Genomic DNA, 24,593 nt, shown 5'->3' on the forward strand with positions numbered 1-24,593 from the left:
GATTGTTTATACACAAATTTGCACTGGTTGAGCTAAAAAGTGGTGGAAACCCCTGTGTGGGTACTCTTCTTTTGGTTTAAAAGTGGCTTATTATGGTTTAGCTTATAACCGTTCCTAATTGACTTAAGCTAAACCAAAATAAACCTGGCTTAACCTGAAATAAGTGTTCGATACAGCCTTTTGCACTGGTTCAACTAAATCAGTTTAAAATCACACCTTTAGCTAAACCGGTGCAACTCTGCATGTACACAAGGCTTTTATGTTTATATGGCTGTGTCTACACTACTGCCTATGTCGGCAAAACTTATGTCACCCAGGAGTGTGAATATTCCACCCCCCTGAGTGACAAATGTTACACTGACATAAGCACTCATGTTCACAGTGCTGTCGGCGGAAGAGCTTCTCCTGCTGACATAGCTTATGCCGCTCGCAGGGGTGGGTTTTTTTACGCCGACAGGAGAAGTCTCTCCTATCAGCATAGAACGTCTTTACCATATGCGCTGCAGCCGTACTGGTACAGCTGAGCTGCTGCAGCCCTGTAAGTATAGACATGGCCTACGGCACTCATCGCTATGATATCTGAGTGTCTTGCTTGTCCCTAGTGATTTAACCAGGATTTTAACACTGGAAGACTATTTGCACGTTGTCATTTTCATACTCCAGAAGGCATTCGGGAGTCAGTTGGTAGGCCACATGTTCAGGTTTGCATATGCTGACACTTGTCCTCACTTCTCCTTGCCCTACCTGCCTTGAAGTAGTTTGTAGTCACTGTTATAGCTTAAGTGGAATGTCAGGAGAGGAGTCAATCAATCGGAGTGGCTAATGTACAGGGCGCGAATTATCCAGTGGTTGCTGGAATGGTTCAAAAGAACGTGTTGTTTATTTAATTTGTGCAGTCTTCACTCTTATTTAACAATACATGGCTTGATTATTGCAATCGCCTCCTGGCAGGTCTTCTCCATCATTCCCGGCTTTGAATAAATGTGATCAGTCATGTTACACCTGCCCTTACTTCCCTACCCTGGCAGTCTATAACACTGCCAAGATGACTTGAAGATGGCCATGCTGGTCTTCAATAGCTGAGATTCCAGCCGCATCCCAATATAAATTTTGAAGCAAATGTAGTAGAAATGTAGCAAACGTAGTAGAACATTCACAAAAAGCAAATTGTGAATTCACACCAGACACCTGATGGTAAGAGTCATTCATCCAGCCAGGGGACAGAAACACACCACGTGAGTGATGAGTCCTGTCAGAACAGCTCTGATTTCAAATACTGAATACTCTCAACTGAGAGTTTGCAAACGTACTGGAGCCCAGAAGTAATAATGAATACAGCTGAGCAAACCACCTCATGATCCTGGGTAACTCAGGGTCAGCGAGTAGATGAACTTTGTCATTTTTTTGGGTTACAAATAATTCATCAGGCTCAAGTCATCATCCTGCTGAAAGATCTAGAGGGCCTATGTTCCAGACCTCCTCCCTGAGCCTTGTCATGATACAGGTTTGCTCTTTGCCCCATCATTCCCTCGACTCTTTTTAGGGATGCCACCATCCCTTCTTAAATCGACTGGCGATGGCGCCTTTTGCTGTAGTGGCCTCAAGTGTATGGGACTTGCTGCCTCTTCTCATACACCTCAGTCCATCCCTCCCTGGGGTGGGGCATGGCATCATTTTATAAATATTGCTCATTATTAGGATATTATTGTGCCAAAGGAAACTGCATCTTCTATTTAAAAATATCCGTCGGCCTAGTTGTAGGGCTTTTCTTGGGGATCAATGGTCTAAAGCAGTGGTTTTCAAACAGCGGGTCGCAACCCAGTACTGGGTCACAGAATGTAAGGCACTGGGTCACAGCAGCTCTGGTCAGCACCGCCAGCCGGGCCATTAAAAGTCCCATCGGTGGTGCTGCCTGACTAAAGCAGGCTAGTCCCTACCTGTTCTGACACCGCACTGCGCCCCAGTAGCAGCCAGCAGCAGGTCTGGCCCCTAGGCAGGGTGGCCCCAGAGCTCCATGCACTGCCCGAGTACTGGCTCTGAACTCCCATTGGCTGGTTCCTGGCCAATAGGAACTGGGGGGCAGTGCCTGTGGGCGAGAGCCACGCAGAGCCACTTGCACACCTCTGCCCAGGAACCAGACCTGCTGCTGGCCACTTCCGCGGCTCAGCACAGTCTGCAGTGCCAGGACAGGCACGATGCCTTCCTTAGCAACCCCACTGCACTGCTGACCGGTAAGCCCGCGCCCCAATCCTGTGCCCCAGGCCTGAGCCCCCCCCACCCCAGAGCCCCCTCCCGCACCCCAAACCTCTCACCCCTGCAGCCCTCACCCCTGCTCCCCAACCCTCTGCCCCAGCCCTGAGCCCCTCCCACCACCCCAAACCCCTCTGCCCCAGCTCCACTGGGTCATGGACATCAACAGTTTTCTTCAACTGGGTCACCAGAAAAAAAGTTTGAAAACCACTGGTCTAAAGTACCAACTCCTCCCAATTACCCAGTAGTCCTTAGGAAATGCCCTTCAACAAGGTGATTGTTGCTTGTCCCTATGGGAATATTCAAAATGCTGTCACTTTTACTTTGCCCTGGTTTATACAGTAGGTTATTATTCCAGCTAATGAGGTACTTACTGTATGCTTTAATAAGACCTTCTTTTCATAGAACAAAAGCTGAGCTAGATCAAGAAGCTCTGATCAGTGGAAACCTGGCTACAGAAGCTAATTTGATCATCCTAGATATGCAGGAGAATATCATCCAGGTGAGAAACTGCACGGTTAGCTCTAGGCCAGTCCTGGCATCCTGGATGCCAAAGTGAGTGGGATTCATTTCTCTCTTAGGCAGTACATTTTAATTAAAAAGACCTTGGAAACATTTACAATCTGAAATAAATAAAAAATTATCCTTCGTTATCCCAGCATGTTTTTAAAAAACAAAACAAAAAAGACCCCAAGGGCAAAATTGTCATCTGTTGGTGCAAGCCCCTTTCACGCAGTGGGGTTGCAGCCGTGTAACTGAGAAGAGACTTTGGCCCCGGTTATTTATAACAGTACTTGAAATCCAATTTCAGTTGGCTTTAGAGGGCACTGGGGTTTCTCAGCTCTGACTGAGGAGGGTGGAGGAAAGAAGGATCTACATTTATTTCAGGAATTTGTCTGAGGATCTTAAACATTTGGGATTGGGCTGGCCTGATGGACTTTCAGAGTAGCAGCCGTGTTAGTCTGTATCTGCAAAAGGAAAAGGAGGACTTGTGGCACCTTAGAGACTAACAAATTTATTTGAGCATAAGCTTTCGTGAGCTACAGCTCACTTCATCGGTTGCATTCAGTGGAAAATACAGTGGGGAGATTTATATACACAGAGAACATGAAACAATGGGTGTTACCATACACACTGTAAGGAGAGTGATCAGGTAAGGTGAGCTATTACCAGCAGGAGAGTGAGGGGGAAAAAAACCTTTTGTAGTAATAATCAAGGTGGGCCATTTCCAGCAGTTGACAAGAACGTCTGAGGAACAGCGGGCGGGGTGGGGGTTGGGGGGTATAAATAAGGGGAAATAGTTTTACTTTGTATAATGACCCATCCACTCCCAGTCTTTATTCAAGCCTAAGTTAATTGTATCCAGTTTGCAAATTAATTTCAATTCAGCAGTCTCTCGTTGGAGTCTGTTTTTGAAGGTTTTTTGTTGAAGAATTGCCACTTTTAGGTCTGTAATCGAGTGACCAAAGAGATTGAAGTGTTCTCCAACTGGTTTTTGAATGTTATAATTCTTGACGTCTGATTTGTGTCCATTTATTCTTTTACGTAGAGACTGTCCGGTTTGGCCAATGTACATGGCAGAGGGGCATTGCTGGCACATGATGGCATATATCACATTGGGAGATGTGCAGGTGAATGAGCCTCTGATAGTGTGGCTGATGTGATTAGGTCCTATGATGGTGTCCCCCGAATAGATATGTGGACACAGTTGGCAACAGGCTTTGTTGCATGGATAGGTTCCTGGGTTAGTGGTTCTGTTGTATGGGTGTGTGGTTGTTGGTGAGTATTTTCTTCAGGTTGGGGGCCTGTCTGTAAGCAAGGACTGGCCTGTCTTCCAAGATCTGTGAGAGTGATGGGTCATCCTTCAGGATAGGCTGTAGATCCTTGATGATGCGTTGGAGAAGTTGCCAACTGTGTCCACAGAGTCCAACGAGAGACTGCTGAATTGGAATTAATTTGCAAACTGGATACAATTAACTTAGGCTTGAATAAAGACTGGGAGTGGATGGGTCATTATACAAAGTAAAATTATTTCCCCATGTTTATTTCCCACCACCCCCCTGCCTGCTGTTCCTCAGACGTTCTTGTCAACTGCTGGAAATGGCCCACCTTGATTATCACTACAAAAGGTCCCCCCTCCCCGCTCTCCTGCTGGTAATAGCTCACCTTACCTGATCACTCTCCTTACAGTGTGTATGGTAACACCCATTGTTTCATGTTCTCTGTGTATATAAATCTCCCCACTGTATTTTCCACTGAATGCATCCGATGAAGTGAGCTGTAGCTCACGAAAGCTTATGCTCAAATGAATTTGTTAGTCTCTAAGGTGCCACAAGTACTCCTTCTCTGTTTCCTGATGGACCTGTGGCATTGCTCTGCGTTGTCCTGTGAGATCTCGGTTTTTAGTCCCCAATCCTACAAAGGGCTCTGCACAGGACAACCCTTATGCCTGCTTGGAGCCCCATTGGCACAAGGGTCTGCCCATTTGAAGCAACTTGCCAGATCAGGCCCTTAACATGAAGAGGCCAGGTCCTCAGCTCAGGGTACAGTGGTTACAGTGGAACCATGACAATTTATCCCATCTGAGGATCTGCCTGCTGGGATGTGAGCATGTGGAGTCAGTGCAGAACACCTTCACCTTGTATTCCGCTGTAACCCCTGGCATTAGAAAAGTGATGCCCTCCAAAGGGAGTGCCATGTAGTTCTTTAAAGCCACATAAAAAAGACTCAGCCAGCAGGAAGATTATGAAATTTTACCGAGGGAAAGTTTTACCTAGGGAGGTGGTGGAATCTCCTTCCCTAGAAGTTTTTAAGGTCAGGCTTGACAAAGCCCTAGCTGGGATGATTTTGTCGGGGATTGGTCCTGCTTTGAGCAGGGGGTTGGACTAGGTGACCTCCTGAGGTCCCTTCCAACCCTGATATTCTATGATTCTATGAAAACGTGGGACTTTGAGGGTGCGTATAGAAATGTGCTGAGTTCACAATGGATAGGAAGGATCCTTGGAACACTGAGAGGCACAGGGAGGACGCCTCTTTCCCTTTCTACCCTGATCCATGAGAAGCGACTTCCCTGTTCCTGTTTTGTAAGATAAAACACAGTGTGGTGAAGCATTTTGTTTGCAGCCTGCGAGGGATTCCAATCTTGGTCTCCTGGACAATAGAAGAGAACTTTGGTCCCTGTGCTTCTGTTTCCTGTTAGCTTGCCTAGTTACGTGAATACTGTTCTTCTCTGTGTGTAGGCGAGCTCGGCTGTAGACTGCAAAGATAACCTTTTGGGAGGTGTGCTGAAGGTCCTGGTAAATTCTCTCAGCTGTGATCAGAGCACCACATACCTGACTCATTGCTTTGCCACACTCAGAGCCCTCATTGCCAAGGTAAACGCTTAAAATACTTGTTTCTGTCTTTCTGGTTAAGACATTAGAGCCACATTTTCAGAGTGGAAACCCAGTTGCACCCATCAGAACAGGTGTTTTGTACAGACACGCTGGTGCATGCATGACCGTTAATGATTGCGCAGGGCTGTCTGCTTCCAGTCCTTGGAAATATTGTTGATAACATGGATGGAACAACTCAGGTGGAATAAAAGTATTGTATTGTTTTTGCTTCTAGCAATGTATCAATGAACACAGAAAATTATACTGATAAAAATGTATAGCAAAATTCCACCCAAAAGGATTGGTCACTTCAGTTAAAATAGTTATTTAAATTTTCAGGAATTTGATTGTGCTGAATTCATGAATATAGTAGAAATTAGATTATTACAGCCTCAAGACTAATTTCAGATCAGTTACACGGATGTCAATCACCTGAACTAAGTGGAATTCTTCCCCCTTTAAGCACGTGTAATTGAGATGAGAATTTGAGTTTGTTGGTATATTTTATACTATTTTTTTTCTAAATACTAACACAAATTATCCCCACACTTTCCCTGGTGCATCCCTGCTGAAGTTAATACAGTTTCACAGGAGCAAATAAGGGCAGATTTTGGCCTACTGTCTTTATAACATGAATCATACCAGATTTGTTATCTTTTAATATAGAGTCCTAAGAGAAGAGCCTTATTCAGAATATTTTAGCACCTGGCAAAGGAGTCATTCTCCTCTGAAAAAGGATTTCCAAAAAGAATTTGTGAAGATCCTAAATGTAAAAAACAAACAAACAGAATAATTGTGCCCAAATTAGTGTCTGTCTTCCATTAAATATGGATAAGCAGATAAGATTAATGATAGGGTAGTTTCCTGAGTAGTTATGAAACTCATAAAGTACAATGGAAATTTAATTATCTTTGGAATCTTCCAGTTAAAGTGACTTATGACAGATTTCAGTAATAATAATGAGTGTATCTTCCAATTAACATGATTTGGTACTGTAATTTATGAAGCAACCATTCTAACTCTTTATAATGCACTATAGGTGTGTGCACGTTGCTTTATAAACCAAATAAAAATGATGGGACCCTGTGCCAAAGAGTTTGCAATGTAGGTTAGACATAACACAGACAGATAAGACAATGACCCAAGGGTGGAGGCTCAGAAAGAGGCACACAAGGGTTGAAACAGAGAGAGATAATGGCATGTGTTCATTGTTACATGCACACCTTCTAAGTTCCTATCTATGCACAAACAGTAGATGTGTATCTATATGTATTCTGTTTAGAATGTGAGCTCTTCAGGGAAGTTGCCTTCTTTGTATTTCACAGTGCCAAGCACATTGTGGGGCTACCAGAACCGATAGCAATCTGTGTGTCTCAAACCTATCATAAATCAAAAGTTTGGAGCAGGGTCTCGGATGGAGCTTAGTGCTGGAAGTTTTGGGGAGAATGAAATTGTGTGGTGCCAGGGGATAGGGTGCCAGCAGGATGTGAAAATATCCAATTAGTTCCATATTCTCAGTGCACTGTTGGCATATTTCTTCACCCCTTTGTGTTGGTGTGCTTAAAGTCTTGAAATACCAACTCTCACAATCTTACTGCAAATCTTGCCATATTTGGTGTTTTGCTTAAAGCTCCTGGAGTCATGAGATCATCTGAGAATCATAGCTTTTGTTTATTTTTTCAAAGAGTAAATTTCTAGCCCTCCTAGGTCTGGAGGAAAGGTTGAGAAACCAGAAGCCACATCAAAAGAACCCAAACAGTATGGTCTTTAAATCTCATGATTTTTTGAGCCTGACTCGTGACATTTGAATGCTTGGGGTCGAATGCCCTGATGGTGTCTTCTCTGCCTCTCTTAGTTTGGAGACTTGCTGTTTGAAGAGGAGATGGAGCAGTGTGCTGACCTATGTCAAAGAGTTCTCCATCACTGCAGCAGCAGCATAGACATCACACGAATTCAAGCCTGTGCTACCCTTTACCTCCTCATGAGACACAGTTTCAGCTCCATCAGTGTAAGTTATTAGATACAGCAAAGAATTTGATGCCACTCTTTTGCATTAGAGTTTAAAACCAATACTAAAAATGATAACAAATTGAAAAGATTTGTATGTAAGGAGGAGGTGCTGTGCTTTTGCAGGCACACCTCTGAGGCACAATTCCTACCCTCCTTGCCTCCTGCTCTGTGGGTGGCAAATGATAGTTTGTTTGTTTGCTGGCCTATATCAGCAGCAAATTGCAACATTCCCACTCCCCCAACATCTCCCACAAGCTCAGCTTCACTCGCTGGCTCATTGAGGGAAGGGAGCCAGGACTCCACCTACTCATTATCCAGCTGTTCTGATGGGGTCTAGCAGGTGCAGATAGCTCTCCTACACCTATGTGCCTGGACCTACGGTCCAGGTAGCATGTTCAGGGAATGTGACAGAGGGGATTCTTACTTCCCCTTACACTCTGCATAGATACATAGCCTAAGACACCATGTAGCCCTAAGGTGTTCACATGTAAAGTACTGGGCCAAAATGACAGATGGCATAAGTAGGTACACTTGGCCCATTGTATTTAAATAAGTAGAAAAGATGCGGGTTTACATCCCAAGAGCACACAAATGAATAAAAATGTATGGTGTCTGTGGCAAATTAATACATTTGAATCCGTACACCTTGTAGCTATTGCATGGCCTTTGTTTTTCTTTCTCCCCCCTACCTATAAAGAATTTTGCAAGAGTGAAGATGCAGGTGACAATGTCCCTGGCCTCTCTGGTTGGTAAATCATCTGATTTCAATGAGGAGTACCTCAGAAGATCCTTACGAACGATCTTGGCGTATGCAGAAGAAGATATGGACATGCAGCCAACCCTGTTTCCAGGCCAGGTTAGGCTTTTTGTGGCTTCTGATGCTTTCTTCAGGACCTCTCATCTTGAGATGCACTGGAATGAGATCTCCACACCTGAGCATTCCTAAACCAGTAATATTGAAAATTGGGGTGCAGATGTTGCTGCTTGCACCCATCTCTAATTTAATGAAGGGCCACACTTTTAAAATCAGAACAATCTAGACAATATCAAGGATGTCTGGAGTAAAAGCTGAGCATAATTCCATGGGATAACCTTACAGTGATCCAAGTAGAACTTACTGTAGGTTAGATTCTTCTCTGAGCTATGTATACATGATTCCCCTTGAATCCAGAAGGAGCTACATCCATGTACAGTATCTGAGACTGGAATTTGTGTCATTACCATAGTACTGCCAATCTGAAAACATAACTTACCTCCATTCCTCCAAAACCCAAAGCTGTCAGTGAAAAATGACAAACCTTATTTTAAAGGCAACAGCCTAGAAGTTATGCACTTAGGATATTTGCACTTCTTTGTGTGGTTGAGTTACGAAACTGAAAGCTTAAGTTCTTCCAACTACCCAAACAGTTCCTGTATAAAGGGAATATATTATTTTAAAATGAAATATACAGGTAGCATCTCTAATTATTCCTGGTCACTTGAGTTACCCTGGTTTCACTCACAGTTTGGCACACATGTTGGCTAATCAAATTTCCCCTTTTATGCATCCCGCTTTATAAATCACGATGATTTCATAACCGTCATGAGAAATGGGAACCTGTCATTTTCCAAAAAGAAAAGGAGGACTAGTGGCACCGTAGAGACTAACCCATTTATTTGAGCATAAGCTTTCGTGAGCTACAGCTCGCTTCATCGGATGCAGCATGCATCCGATGAAGCGAGCTGTAGCTCACGAAAGCTTATGCTCAAATAAATGGGTTAGTCTCTACGGTGCCACTAGTCCTCCTTTTCTTTTTGCGAATACAGACTAACATGGCTGCTACTCTGAAACCTGTCATTTTCCCCATTATCAGAGCAAGACAGCTATGTATGGAAACCTTAGTTTAAAAAAAAATCCCTCTCTTTTCAGTTCATAAGGAAGTGACTGCATTACTAGCAACCACCATGTCTAACTGTGAGATAATGAAACATCTGGTGCTAAGAATTGCAAAAACATCTGCTTAACATTATATTGCAATTTTCCTGAACCAGAAGTTGCACTCCATTTAGGGATAAGTATTATAGAGTTCATGAACAAAAGGAGATGGACTTGTTTGATTTGATTCGATAAAGCTATTGTGTGTGTGTGTCTTTTGCCATGTCATTGTTCTGTTAGTTGCTTGCTGAATGAATATGATTGGTAAAGCCTGCACTTCACAGTCCTGCACTGTGACTTTTCTTTGTGCCAACAGTTAATAGAGTAAACAGTAAATCATCTTGTGTTGATGCTGAACTTTTAATCAAACCCTGAAGCATGTGTGGGTTTTATGTGTGTGTATCTCCAGGTGAAGGAGCTGCTACGTAATCTGAACAGTATCTTGTCAGACACAGTGAAAATGAGGGAGTTTCAGGAAGATCCAGAGATGCTCATGGATCTCATGTACAGGTGAAACCTTCTCATGCTGTTGTTGAATGAATTAAAATGAAGGAAACACAAAGGGCCTGTGGGGTTTTGAGAGAGATCCCCAAGTATTTCTTACTGACAAGCTCTCCAGGTGCAGTGTTTAGGCAAAAGGAGCTTTTTCCTTATGATGTAACATACAACGTGCACCAGTCAATTCTCTACATTTTAAAAGATTTTTATAAGCCAATTTTCAATTTCATTTGTGATGCAATATGCACATTGTAAGCACTTATGACGATAGATACGTATTTTTTTAAAGAAAGAAAAGAAACCAATTCAAATCTATTTCTTGACCTGTGTTGCTAGAATTGCCAAAGGGTATCAGACATCACCTGACTTGAGGCTGACTTGGCTACAGAACATGGCAGAGAAACACGCCAAGAAGAAGTGCTACACTGAGGCAGCCATGTGCCTGGTCCATGCTGCCGCTCTGGTTGCAGAATACCTGAGCATGCTAGAGGATCACAAGTACCTGCCAGTGGGCAGCGTCAGCTTTCAGGTAGAAATAATATGCGTTTTTTTCTGTATCTGGGAACTCTTCTAGTGACTTTGGGGAGGAGTTGCCTGGCACCAATCAGAGCCAGTTAACTGAATCCACATCTGGACTATCTAGAAGGCAACATTCAACAGTTGTATAATGTACCCCTTTTCTCCAGACCTTAGTTTGCCACCAGACCTCGTTGCTTAACACTGAGTTGGGACCAACTGTTGCTAGACTGCTGGAATACTTTATTGAATACTTTAGCTGTATACTTTACTTCCTACCTGAAACTGTTTCATAGTTTTGCCGTAGGCTGTTAGACAATGCTTCCATCCCGGAAGTAGCTGAAAATTTGGTAGATATCTAATTCTGAAGCACTTTTGGATACTTTAGAATGAAAGTTATTATTATTACTGAATGGGTAGCTCCAATTTTAGGTACATTAAATGTCTAAGGTGTAGTCTGTAGCTGAATGACATAGCAGCCACAAAATAGAGCAAGTAAGCACCTCATTTGTAGGCAACTCATGCCTATTAATTGAATCAGATGCACAAGAAACATTCTAAACATAAAGGGCTAATTTCTCACCAACGTGTGGCTTTTTTTAACATGTAACTAGCATTTATTTAAATGAATTATCTACCTGTGCACCAATGGAAGAGAGACCTCCTTAAAAGTGTCAGTCCAACCTAGGATTTCTACAGTTGTCCTGAGCTTACACAGAGGTGAAGAAGAGCACCGTGTAAGCTCAAAAGCCTGTCTCTCTCCCCAGCTGAAGTTGAGCCAATAAAAGAAATTACCTCACCCACTTTCTCTCTAACTTATTTGTGAAATTCCTAGATATAGAAGGTGGGGAGACACACCAAAGGTATTCCATACCATCATTTGGTAGGAAATCTTGTCTCGTTTACTCAGCTAGAATCCACTGATTTTTTCAACATCAAATAGTGTCTAGAAGCATCCCAGGTGGATCTGCTCTTCTCATCAAAATACATGTCTGGAAAAAGGACAGTTGAGCCATAGTGCTCTGTAGTAGAGAGGTGATGAAAAAATATTCTTGCTTAAGGATCCAGAAACCCCTCAATGACATAGCCATTTATCTGAGCAGAATTGAGGTTTCAGTTTGCTCTGTAAAAAGGCAAAATGGTGGGCATTATTACTGAGCCTTTCAAGTGAGGATCTCCAAGCACTTTACAAACATTACTTAAGCCTTGCAGTGCCTCTGAGGTAAGGCTGAGAGTGGAAGGGATGATCTTGTGGCTAAAGCACAAGATTGGTGAGACCATCTGGGTTTTATTCAGAGCCTGGGCTCATACTTATTATGTGATCTTGGGTCAGTCACCCACTGGACCGCTTTCTGTTTCCTTATCTCTAAAATGAGAAAGATGAGAATACTTGTCAGCTCAAAGTGCTTTATTATTGTTATTATTTGTATTACTGAAGCACCTAGGAGCCCCAGTCATGGACCAGGACCCCACTGTGCTGGGTGTTGTACAAATACAAAAGTAAAAAAGACACTTCCTATGCCAAAGAGCTTACAATCTAAGAAATGTTTGTGATATACTTTGAGCTGTTGGATGGCAGGTGCTATAAAAATGTAAAATATTAGTATATAAATATTATGTTAGGTCAGCAGTAGTACTATCCCAATTTTACAGGTGGGTAACCTGAGGCATAGAGAGATTGAATGACTTTCCCTAGGTCCCTCACAAAATTATTAGTAGAGTCTTGAATTCCAATGCCCAGCCCCTTATACTAACCAGTAGCATCACATTTGCTCTTTATGCTGTGCCAGACAGAACAGTATATTGTAAGAATGCACATACATAGCTTATTAGCATTGTAGACCTTAAAATCTTTCCTTCAACAGAATTCATCTTGGGCCTGATTGTCAGTTACACAAAGTCCCCTTTACACTGAGTAAAGGGGACTCAAAGGGAGCGTAAATTACATTTACATCTACTTTAAGGCCACTTTATATTCCCTGAGCCAGGATGTATGTTGCATAAATGAGAATCAAGCCCCTTGAGTTTGTGCTATTTAGAAATGTTGGCTTTTCTTAAGGAAAACTAAGTATATGTGACTCAAAGAGATTATAGACTATTCAGAATTGAAACTTGTCTGTTGTTCTGTAAGCTCCTCTAAATGTCCAGAATTAAATTAATTAATCCAAGGATTAAACAAATTGCTGTTAGGATCATGCAAGTTCAGGAGCTTTGGAATTCTGCAGCTTATGTGAGTGTGAAACTGGATACAGCTACCCAAAGTGTTGCCTGGATGCTAAAATATTCAGGATCATCTGAATCAGTAACTTATTTGTTGTATGCAGTGCTGTTGTAGCCATGTTGGTCCTAGGGTATTAGAGATACAAGGTGGGAGAGGTAATATCTTTATTGGACCAACTTCTGCTGGTGAGAGGGACAAGTTTTTGAGCTTACACAGAGGTGAAGAAGAGCGCTGTGTAAGCTCAAAAGCCTTTCTCTCTCCCCAGCTGAAGTTGAGCCAATAAAAGAAATTACCTCACCCACTTTCTCTCTAACTTATTTGTGAAATTCCTAGATATAGAAGGTGGGGAGACACACCAAAGTCTTGCAGATCAAGACAAAAGCTGCAGACCAAAGTAAATGGAATGTTGTCCTGCGTACATTTTTCAAAAGATAACGCAAACCACAGAAATGTATAGAAGAGGTGCTCAGATACCACAGTTCTGAGCCAGTAGAAAGGGGCTGTGGGAAAATATTTAGAGCCAATGAACAGATAATTTGATGGCTGCAATTTCCTCGGCTTCCCCTTTATAATAAATCACTGCTCCGAATTCTCTTAAATTTCCCATGAAAGGGCTCATAAAAGACAGTACTAAACTCCAAGTACTAAACAGCCTGTGAAAACACATTGGGATACTGGGATGAAAAGTGCAATACATTTGTTAGGTATCACAGGGGAAGCCGTGTTAGTCTGGATCTTTGCTGCTTTTACATTTGTTAGCTAGATTGTAAACTCTTTAGCTCAGGGATTGGCTGAGGGATTGGCTTTTTGCTTTGTGTGGCTTGAATTACAGTGAGGCCCTGAACCTCGATTGAGGCCTCTAAAGGCTATCCTGATATAAATTAATTAATAATGAAGTGCCAAAAAAAGAATTAATAATGAAGTGCCAAAAAAAGTTTATACGTATCTTCCAAATTCCCATTATTTTTGAATCCTGGCAGTTTAAATAAATGTGTATAAGAATTAAACAAATTCTAGTGCTGATGAATGTTTGATATGAATAATATAGGGTGAGGTTCCCCTTTGTGCTAGGGAAAGCACAGGCTTTGTGTGTCACTGAAGTCCCATTTTGGCCACTCTGTTCTTTGGACTCCCCGTTAGGGTTTAAATGGGACTAAAGTTACACACAGGCCTTGTATGGGTGCTCTGCACAGAGTGAATTTCTCCCACAGAGAAGGAAAAATTATCACAGATGAGATGATCACAGTGGTCCCTTCTGATCTCAGACTCTATGAAAATGTGCCCATAAAGCTGCAGTGGAGATGAGTATCCCTGTGCAGTGACTGATGTGAGCTATCAGAACTTTAAGTCAGATCAATAGTAGTGGCACTTGATCTCTGCCATTTTAGAAAAAGGCCGTTCCGAAATCAAATTGCCAGCTAGCTGGCATTCTCCTCCAGCTGAGACGGAGTTCAAATGTCACTTTCTGTTAAAAACATGAGACTACATGTTTTCAATTAAAAACAAAAGCTAGAAATTGTTGCAGCTATTGAAAGCTACTGATGCTGGGGTATCTTTATGTTTATGTGTATTTACATATAATTTAACAATGCTAATGTTATAATGATTTTGCATTTATATGTTGCTTTTCATTCAAATGGATGCCAAAGTATTTACCAGACTTTACTAAGAGGCCAAAAAAACTTAAATGCCTGATCCTGCGGGCTTTATTCAGTATATCTTCCATTAAGAAATTGACTTCAGTGGGAAACTTACCTTCAGGTTCAGGCTCTAATATGTTACCTGCAGTAAAATACCATTAAGGAGCACTGAGACTGAGAAATCAAACACGTATAAGTAAAAAAGAATTCCAATATTATGGTTTCTAAAGCAACATCCTCTGCATTGCACTTTCTCAGACTTGCATAAGTGGAGTCAAAACCCATTTAGCAAACTCCCCAGAATAATTCACCTTTGGGCTGATATGAAGCATGGAAAATTTAAGCTTGGAAGGATTTATGGAGGAGGCAATTATGCTCAGCTGACAAGGGGGAAGAGTTGTTAGAGTGAAAATGAGCACCATGGAAACCTTTAACCCCCCACTGAAATGCAGCTGCCTGGAAGTCTCTTGCCTGCAGAGGGAATTTTGGGACTGGTGGCAAGTTTGGTTTCAAAATACTGAGGTGGGAGGGAAAAGTCGGGATTCTAGTGACAAGCCCTTTGATCTCTTGTGCTGGGGTTTATGACGTGATAAGAGCTTCTTTATGGAACGTAGCCTTGTATCCAGCAGCTGGACTTCTGTTATTTTATTTCTGTTGTGTTAAGGCTCTTGTCAGTGAAAAATCTCTGTTGCAGGGTGTGCCTCTGTGATAGTCTGTTGGTTTTGGTTTCCATGCCCTGTGGCAGTCTCTGTTGTGATCTATTTCAGAATATTTCCTCCAATGTGCTGGAAGAATCTGCTGTTTCGGATGATATTTTGTCTCCAGATGAGGATGGGATATGTTCTGGGAGGTATTTCTCTGAGAGCGGCCTGGTGGGGCTGCTGGAACAAGCTGCAGAGCTCTTCAGCACGGTGAGTGAATAGACAGGGCGGGCCAAATTCATCCCTGTATGACTGTGCTGAAGATACTGGAGTTACCCCAGGGACGATTTTGGCCATTGGGTCAGACTCACTCCTGTAAGTGCAAGGGAGTGCAGTTTTCACTTCTTGTGCCCTCAGTGGTAGATGCATGGAGTGGGGACTTATCCCTGGGGAATGGCAAGTTTAACGTTCTGCCGAGGCTCCTGTAGGACACCCACCAGTACTGGCTCCCAGGCTGGCCATGCCCACTTCTGGAGGGGGGATTGCTGTGCCCCAGCTGCAGGCAGACTGATCACTGCTTGGGGCTTGCAATTTGGTGAACTGAGCCCTCTGGTATAATCCTGATACAGTAAATTTGAAAAAGACCTTCATATTACTGCATAGACTGTAGACCCTAGGAGTTACCCATATACTTTCATACAGAGCACAGCCAGAGTTTAGCCTCACAAATCACATTTACTTTAAGGGGAGTCATGTAGTTAAACTCCGTCCAACTCAGCACATGTATACGTCGTTAAGGAGCTTTGTGGATGTTTGGTAAGACATTTTACTAAATTAATACATGGTAATAAAATTATACTCCTGTAGGCTCATAATCACTTTACTGATTTTTAAAAGCTAAAACAGGCATCATATCAGAAAAATGATCTTATAAAATAACTCATCCTACAATGCCTGTAGTGAAGATCCAATCTCTTTATATAGTGCATGAAAACTCAATTTCTTTCCTTTTTTTAATTTCCTCTTACAAGGGGGGATTGTACGAAACTGTGAATGAGGTCTACAAAATTGTCATCCCCATACTGGAAGCACATCGAGACTTCAGGAAGCTTACCTCTACGCACAGCAAGCTTCAAAAAGCCTTCGACAGCATTATTAACAAGGTACCTGCTACTGCTGGTTCTCTATGAGCAAGTTGTGTGTTGCTGTGCTGCAGTGTTTGCGTATGGGATGATGATGATAAAACCATACAAACCAAACGGGAGCACTTCCTTCCTCTAACCTGAGTTTCCATCTGCTTTGGACTACATGTTATTGTAATTTAGATCTTGCCTATTAAGGACAGTCTACACTGAAGAGAAACATAATGACTCAGAGAGACATGGGAGAGGATTATAAACAACATGTATACAAAGAGATTAACAGAACATTCAAAATATTTTAAAGGGACACAGGGGTTAAAAAAGATCACAGGTAAAATTTAGATCAGGTGAAAGCAGGCATGATTACGTTTGGCCATACACATTCAAAAAGAAAAACAATTTTCTTGCCAATGTTACTTGTGCCTTAGATTCCAAAAACAGAAGAATTGTAAAACCTAATTTACTTTTCAGTATTCATGTTGTTTCTGTATTTCTCTTGGTTTGGACAATGAAAATAGATCAGTCAGTTTTGTTTCTAGTCACTTTCAGGTTCTTGTGGACTTTTACAATACTACAAAGTTTTGAGAGTTGCAAATACTTGAATGTTGATTAATGTTTGTTTTTAAAATGATTCCACTGGAATTTTTTTAAAAGAAATATTTCTATTGTTTTAGATTTGCAAAAGTGAGTTCATACAAAACCTAGACTTTGAGCCAAATTTGAACCAACGGTGCCCCTTTTAACTTTTATAGTTTTTTTTTTTCCTAATAGGAAATTGAACTGTGCTATGTTAAACTAGGTGATATTATATAGGGCCATATTTTGCTCTGAAATGTGGACAAACCTAAGGTCCATGGGGTTCCTCATGTATAAATCAGATGAATAAGACATAACAACTGGATTATATTTAAGGAAAGAAAAGCTAAATATAAACTTTTCCCCCCCCTTTATCAATCAGGGTCAAAAGCGAATGTTTGGAACTTACTTCCGTGTTGGTTTCTATGGATCCAAATTTGGGGACTTAGATGAACAGGAATTTGTTTATAAAGAGCCTGCAATTACTAAACTTCCTGAGATTTCTCACAGACTTGAGGTAAAGAGATCATAGTTGTATAACTTCCTGCTTCGTGTTATGCTTTCTAAGAAAATACGGGGGTGAATAAAGAAGTCACAGCACAGCAGCTGTAATGGTAATGTACAAAAGTCAATCAAGTTGATCTATATCTCAGATCATTCTGTCTTTGTATCTGATATCTTGGATTGCCGCCCCTTTTACAGCAGGTTGATGTAATGTCAGAGTTTTCATTACCCTGTGGTCCCATTCTTGAGGTGGCTGGCGTCCCTCCCTGTATAAGGAATTCAGGGACTTAACCTGAGGGGATGTGAGTTTTGTTTTGAATCCTTTTGAACTTTTGCTTAGGGCAGCAATGACAGATTCCTCGTTTCCCCCCTCATTTGCTGGAACTCTGCCTTTTACTTAACAATTCAGTGTTGGGACTTCATCTGTAAGGTGTCTAGGCCTCTGCAGACTTTAACCCTTACTGTAGCCTACTTATTGCATTGAATCCAGAACTTATCACAACTCCTGGTCTTGATCAGAGCAGCACAGATGACTTGCATTGCATTGGGGATGGGTAAAATCATCTCTGAATAATTATTTTTGTCCTTTTCAGGGGTTTTATGGTCAGTGCTTTGGGGAGGATGCTGTGGAGGTTATTAAAGACTCCACTCCTGTAGACAAAAGCAAGCTGCATCCCAATAAGGTACGGAAGGTATTAGCCCAGCTATTCATGTCCTGCGAACAGAACTGAGCACTGAGTGATTGAAAAAAAGGAGAGCGCGGAGCTGCCTGTGAGACCTTAATGCTGACTCAGACAATGAGTAAAGCTGAGATGTGTGTGTGTCCATATTTGATGTCCAAAGCTATCATAAAACAACCTGGGGTGGCAACGTGGTCCAGTGAATAGGGCACTGGACTGTAAATCAGACACCCTGATCTCTGTCCCTCCTTGCTCTGCAGCTGACCTGCTGTGTGACTCTGGACTTCACCCCTCAGTGCTTCAGTTTCTCCAAATATAAAAGGCACTAGCACCTGTGAGCTCTAGATGGACAGTGCCACATAAGAGCTCCTGGGAACAGAGTAATAGACTTCAGAATGCAATACGAAGAGAGTCATCACAAGAGGGGAGGAAGGATGGTCCATTGGCTAGGGGCACTAGCCTAGGACTTTGGAGATCTGGGTTCAAGTCCCTGCTGTACTACAGACTTCCTAGGTGACTGTGGGCAAAGTCACTTAGCTTCATGGTGCCTCAATTCCCTTTCTGTGCCATGGGAATGATAACATTACACAGGGGTGTTGATAAATACATTAAAGATTGTTAGGTGGTCAGATAAGTACCTAAGATACATAGACAAGACTTGAGCGTGGAGTAAGAGGCAGTCTCTGAGACAGCCAGATCCTTTTCTATTTAGACTAAGACACTGAAGTTCACCTGGAATTAGATCTGCAGCCAGTGCGGAGTTCAGAATAAGCATATTATGACGATAGGAAATCCTGATCACTTTCCAGGGCATAGTGGCAAACTATATCTATTCCCCCTTCAATTTTTTGTTTAATATTTGTGGTTTCCATTTTTCTTTTTTTTCTTTTCTTTCTGTGCTTGTTTTCCTTAGTTTATATTGAGCTGACATTAGTAAAAAAGGTACACGAGTGGAAAAAATAAGACTTGTGTTGTCTGTTCTGAATTTTGATTTCTTTAGTACTTCTCCCCCGCCCCAACCCCAAAATAAAGTCGATGGGCAATCTTGATTGGAAAACATACAGTCACTGCCTAGAGGCCAACATGTGAGTTTTCTTTGGTATGTTTCAATCAAATGGTTAAACCCATAATGGGCCAAATTCTCCTCTCACACCATTGCAACTTCATTTAAGTCAGCAGGGTTTCACAAGGGTATATTCAGCGCCTAGGTAGTCCAGTCCTGCCCCATTGAGGTCAGTAACAAATTACTTGAAGGGGCATGGTACAGACGCAAAGTGAGGGAAAGGAAAGTGGAGATACAGAACGCAGAGGCCTCTGAGCAGGTTCTGGACAACATGAGGCCATTGCAGCTGTGGTAGAATCAGAGAGGTCCTGCTGTGTGTGAGAGCAAATTAATAATAAACAAACCATAGCCCGTGTGCTTGTCTAGTACATGCCAGCTCACTGTGAGGCTCCATGATATTTTCTGCATTCCATTTATTTGTCTTGGCATTAAAACAAAGATTTTTCCTTCCCTCTCCTCCAGGCCTACATACAAATTACATTTGTGGAGCCCTATTTTGATGAGTATGAGATGAAAGACAGGGTGACCTACTTTGAGAAGAACTTCAGCCTCCGGCGTTTCATGTACACCACCCCTTTCACCATGGATGGTCGCCCCAGGGGGGATCTGAGTGAACAGTACAAGAGGAATACTATCCTAACCACAATGCATGCCTTCCCCTATGTCAAAACCAGAATCAACGTCATTCAAAAGGAAGAGGTAATGGACATCTTTGTGAGAGCTGTGAATTTGAGTATGGAGTTCAGCCATTAGATAGGGATTGAGGGTGTTGTTGGAAGGGGATGATTTCAAGCTCCGTGCTGGGTGAGGAAAGTTTACATTTCTGTTAAATTGTACACTGACTGGCACTATAGAAATGCCGTAGATTAGGTCAACGGATGCATGAATGCATGCTTCTGCTGGCATCTGGAGCATTGGGGAGACGGGTGTTCCACATAGCATCCCAATTGTAAGGCTAATGGCAGAAGAGGTGTGACAGGAACGAGAGGAGAGTCCTATTTTCAGCTATACTTCCCTGTCATCAAAGACCAGGCTGTTTGCTAAACCTGACTTAGTGTTGGGGTGGAGGAACTACTCCAGATAGAAGCAGCTTTGTAAAAATAGGAAGCACAGTGACTATGTTAGCCAGGAAGCCAATAACCTAGAATCAAACTAAATGCAGATATAGGACTTGATCCAAAGCCCACTGACATCCTTCCATTGTCTTCACTGGTGTATGGATTTGACCCAGAATTTACAGAGGTTAACTTTGGCTGGTTTGAGTGATATTAGAGGGATGGGAGAGTCTGGGTTGAAGATGGGGATTAGCTCTGTAGGGGGGGGGGTCAGTAGAAGGGAGGGAGGTGACAGCCCTGGGGTGAAAGTGGGGAGGTGGCCAGTAGCAGGGAGATTCAGGAGAGCTTTTGTGTGAGGGTAGGGGTTACTTGTGTGGGGTGGGGACAGTAGGAGGACAGGGGGAAAGCCCAGGTGTGAAGGTTGGGGTAGGGTCTTGAGGCTGGATTGCGGTATCCTTTGTGGTAAAATGTGTGTGTGTCTCTCAGTGGCCTTTTCTCCCTGCAAAAGATGGGCACCAGCAATTTTCCTCCCCACACTCCTCCCCAGTAATATTACTGATTCACTTGCAGCCATGAGGAGTGGTGAGGCAAAGGGAAAAATAGGCTAAAGAAACTAACTTTTAAAAAAGTTTTATAAACAGTATTGTACCAAAGTAGAAAATGCAGCTTTCAAAAAATGTATGTACTAAACATAACTTTAGGAGGTGGTGGGGAGATGCAGATGCAACACTACTGATTGCTAAATATGGCTCATAAGTATGCTAATTAAGCACTTGTGTTCAGGGCCCCAAGCAGGCCCTGAGTGTTTAAACAAAAAAGACAAAACTAACAAACAAGCCCCTCCCACACAAACCAAATCAAGAATATTCTGGGTACATTGATGCTAGCCCAATTTGTTCTCTATGGGCTGAGTGGAGGTCACAGTCAAGTGTGGCTTCAAATATCTTACTCTGAATAAATGTTTTCATCCCTATCCCGGCAATACCGTATTTACTATGGCACCAGGAGCACCATCACACCGGGCCCACACTTGGAAAGGACCCATAACAACTACATGGGGGCCCACAAATATGTTTGGCGCCAGGCCCACAAAGGGTTAATCTGGCCCTGTCTTGGTTTTGACCACCCTGGCTGTGACCCAGCACAAAAACAGCTTCCCTCAGCTGCAATGCCTGTAACAACTGTAATACAAGTATTACTCACATAATAATGCATCTATCCTTACGTTGTATCAGTTCATTTTAACCCCAATTGAAGTTGCTATTGAAGACATGCAGAAGAAGACACTAGAACTGGCTGTTGCAACGAACCAGGAGCCACCAGATGCCAAAATGCTCCAGATGGTGCTGCAGGGTTCTGTTGGAGCCACTGTAAATCAGGTAAAGGTCAAGCTCAGCAAAATAATGTATCTTCTGCACAGCCTTTGGCATGTTTCTTTTTTCCCCAGTGTGCTTTCTTCCACCTCTTTTTGTCTTGCATTTGTGAGAGTACTTCCAATCAGACTGATTACTTACAGATACCCCTTTGAACTCTGTCCTCTGTGGTTCATCTTTGCAGACTAACCACTAGGGATGGGCAAACGTTTTTTTTCTGAAGTTCAGAAAAATCAGGATAACTTTTTACCTACCATGATTTATTTTTGTAAATCTTTGCATTTCCTCATTCTGACCCAAAACAGAAGTGCTAAAATGTTAAGAGACAGGGATTCTTCATCCCAAATGGAAGCAAAAAATATTGAATCTCTCACACCAGCCTCTTCCCATTACATTTACAGCCCAATTTTGCAGTTGCAGTGGATTCAGAGAGCGCAGCTAATGTGTGGCTATGCATTTGAACCTCTAAGCAGTTACTCACACTGAATTGACTCATCTTTAGAGAGATTTTTCCTTCACAAGAGTACTAACCATCCCATCAACTTCATTCATTTAAGGGAATACTCAGGAGTAAATCTCTCTGGTGGGGGGCCACCAGAATCCCAGAACTCTTAGCATGCAAGAAAGTACCCCCAAAAGCCCCACAACATTCAACTGAAGTTTATTACAACACCCACTCCTTAACAAAAACCAAACACTATGAAGACAAACTAAGAGGAAAAAAGCAAGGCCCTAACCATGCCTCAGCAGAACTTGGTTCCCCTAATCCAAGGGTAGTCAATAGGTGGACTGCGGGCCAAATACGGACCGCCAGTTGCTTTCAATGGACCACAAAATTTTTTTATTTACTTCTTATTATCATTATTGCTATTATTTTTGTATTATTTTCTCTGGAGTCTGGACCTTGACTATACCTTGACCAAGAAATTTTGATCTTGATAAAAAATAAATTGATTACCCCTGCTAATTAGACCCTAGTCCCTTCATTTCCTACCAATGCTCCTGCCACCAAACCCGCCACCAGATTGAACTCCTTATAGGAACGTGCTATTTTGTACTGTGGAAAAAACATTCTTTTCATGTTCTTATCCGTCTATGCTAGCAGTTTTGTATTGCCACCCATCACTGTGCATCTTCCATGTAAACTAGTTTGGCAGTAGGAAAGTCCCTGCTCACTCCTTTCCAGATGGAGATAATCCATTTTCTTTTCACAGAGGAATCAATGGCAATAGGGGATGATGGACAAAAGTAGAACAGAACAGAATATGTTGGCCTAACCTTTGATTGACAAAGAAAAGAAAGGGTGGCAAGGAAGCAGTGATTAATGCAACACGGTCAGGGAAAACCCTTAAAAGGGCAGCTTCCTGCTACAATGTCAACATACAAATTTTTTTTGTCACTCCAGCAGTGAAATAAAAAAAACCCAAACACACTCTAACCAAATAAATCAGTTTTGTGCTTCCTTTTCAGTTAATGCAGGAAATATATGTTTTGTAATATACTGTGTTATTCCTATAAGGGACCACTAGAGGTAGCCCAAGTGTTCCTGGCGGAAATTCCAGCAGACCCAAAACTTTACCGACATCACAACAAGCTAAGATTATGCTTCAAAGAATTTATAATGAGGTGAGTGAAAGGAAAACTAATTGAAGATCTGTTGAAGCTGGAGTGTGGAACTGTAGCCATGTTAATGTCATTCGTAATACAAATCAATGCAGTAAACATCAGGAGCTAGATTTTCACACCATATATAGGCAGTGGTGCTGGAACATTTTTTAGAGTGGGAATGCTGTGCCCCCCCCTTACCCCTGTCTGCGCCCCCCGCACCTCCTAGAGTTGGGGCCAGGAGCAGGGCCATGGCTCTGGGAGGGGGGGATACGGCCGAGGCTGGGGCCACAGCTGGGGGGCAGCTGCGGAGCTCTGGGCGCAGGGCTGGCAGCAGGGACCCCGCATTCGGGGCTAGGACTGGAGCCCTAGGCATGGGGCCAGCAGATGGGACACCCGGGCACGGGGCCAGGAGTGGAGACCCATCTAAAACCTGGGGGTGCTGAGGCACCCCCCAAACCCATACTTCCTGCAGCTATGTATATAGTTATTAGTCAATTGAAACTCGGAATTTCCATTCAGCGGAAAATTTCAACATTTTGAAGTTTCCTTTCAGCCCGAATCAGAATGAAAAGTTGAAATTTCCCAGAAAACAAGCATTCTAAAGAACTTTGTTTTGGAAATGTTAAAACAAAGTGCTTTGTTAACTTTTTGTCAAATTTTGTTTAAATTGATACATTCGTACTTGTCTCTCAAATTTGTTGACTCGGCATTTTCTGGCAGAAAACTGTTCCATGACAAACTTTTCAACCAGCCCTGGAAGGCAGGCACATTTGCATGTATGCAGATGTGCATGCTTGCTTTGAGAGTGTATTGCCCAATGTGCATGCAAATCTTATTCTGCATGCTCACACTGTCAAATGTTTAACCATCTAGTCCTGTGTGCATGCACATTGAGATGCGAGTATAAATGCAACTTCACTGACTTCCATTGGAGATGCATCCATTTACTCCAGCACAAATTTAATCTGGTGTCACGATGGTCATTGAAATGTGTTTATTTCCCTCATGTATTTTTAATATCTAATGAATGGTAAAATCATGACCAGAGGACTGTGAGTCTGGCAACAAATAATCTGACAGGCGGAAATCTTGCTTTATTTAACACAAACCCACCATAATATAATTTTAAAGTGTTTGTCAGAATTAACCAATGTGTTTTTTAATCTTTATTTTGAGAACAGATGCGGTGAAGCAGTGGAGAAAAACAAGCGCCTTATTACTGCAGATCAGCGGGAGTATCAGCTGGAACTCAGAAAGAACTATAGCAAGCTGAAAGAGAACCTTAGGCCAATGATTGAGCGGAAAATCCCAGAGCTGTATAAACCTATAGTGAAAGTCCACAGTACAACAAGGTACAACTAGGGCAATGGATGTTGTTTGTATGCTAACAAAAAGAGTGCCTCTTTATTTGTGAGACTGTTCTTCCCTCTGCTTCTGAGGTATAGCCCCAAAATTAAATAGAATTAAATATTAATTCTGCTGCTCAAGCTGTGATATCACAAGGCAAAGGACAGATAGAATTTTTAC

At 42.4% G+C, this 24,593-nt stretch overlaps 1 protein-coding gene across 1 annotated transcript in view; it reads left to right on the top strand.

Moving 5' to 3' along the window:
• DOCK8 (dedicator of cytokinesis 8) overlaps positions 1-24,593 on the top strand; it is a 138,434-nt gene that overhangs the window by 110,836 nt on the left and 3,005 nt on the right. Inside the window, exons 34-47 of the mRNA XM_084629548.1 lie at positions 2,656-2,752; positions 5,490-5,624; positions 7,480-7,632; positions 8,332-8,490; positions 9,959-10,059; positions 10,384-10,576; positions 15,192-15,335; positions 16,097-16,228; positions 17,166-17,300; positions 17,881-17,970; positions 19,493-19,729; positions 21,321-21,464; positions 22,978-23,084; positions 24,248-24,418. Coding sequence (XP_084485674.1) covers positions 2,656-2,752; positions 5,490-5,624; positions 7,480-7,632; positions 8,332-8,490; positions 9,959-10,059; positions 10,384-10,576; positions 15,192-15,335; positions 16,097-16,228; positions 17,166-17,300; positions 17,881-17,970; positions 19,493-19,729; positions 21,321-21,464; positions 22,978-23,084; positions 24,248-24,418 — 1,998 coding nt within the window. The remainder of the gene's footprint in view (positions 1-2,655; positions 2,753-5,489; positions 5,625-7,479; positions 7,633-8,331; positions 8,491-9,958; positions 10,060-10,383; positions 10,577-15,191; positions 15,336-16,096; positions 16,229-17,165; positions 17,301-17,880; positions 17,971-19,492; positions 19,730-21,320; positions 21,465-22,977; positions 23,085-24,247; positions 24,419-24,593) is intronic.

This window comes from Lepidochelys olivacea (assembly GCF_965140295.1).
Source record: "Lepidochelys olivacea isolate rLepOli2 genome assembly, chromosome: 5".
NCBI classification, from domain to species: Eukaryota; Metazoa; Chordata; order Testudines; family Cheloniidae; genus Lepidochelys; species Lepidochelys olivacea.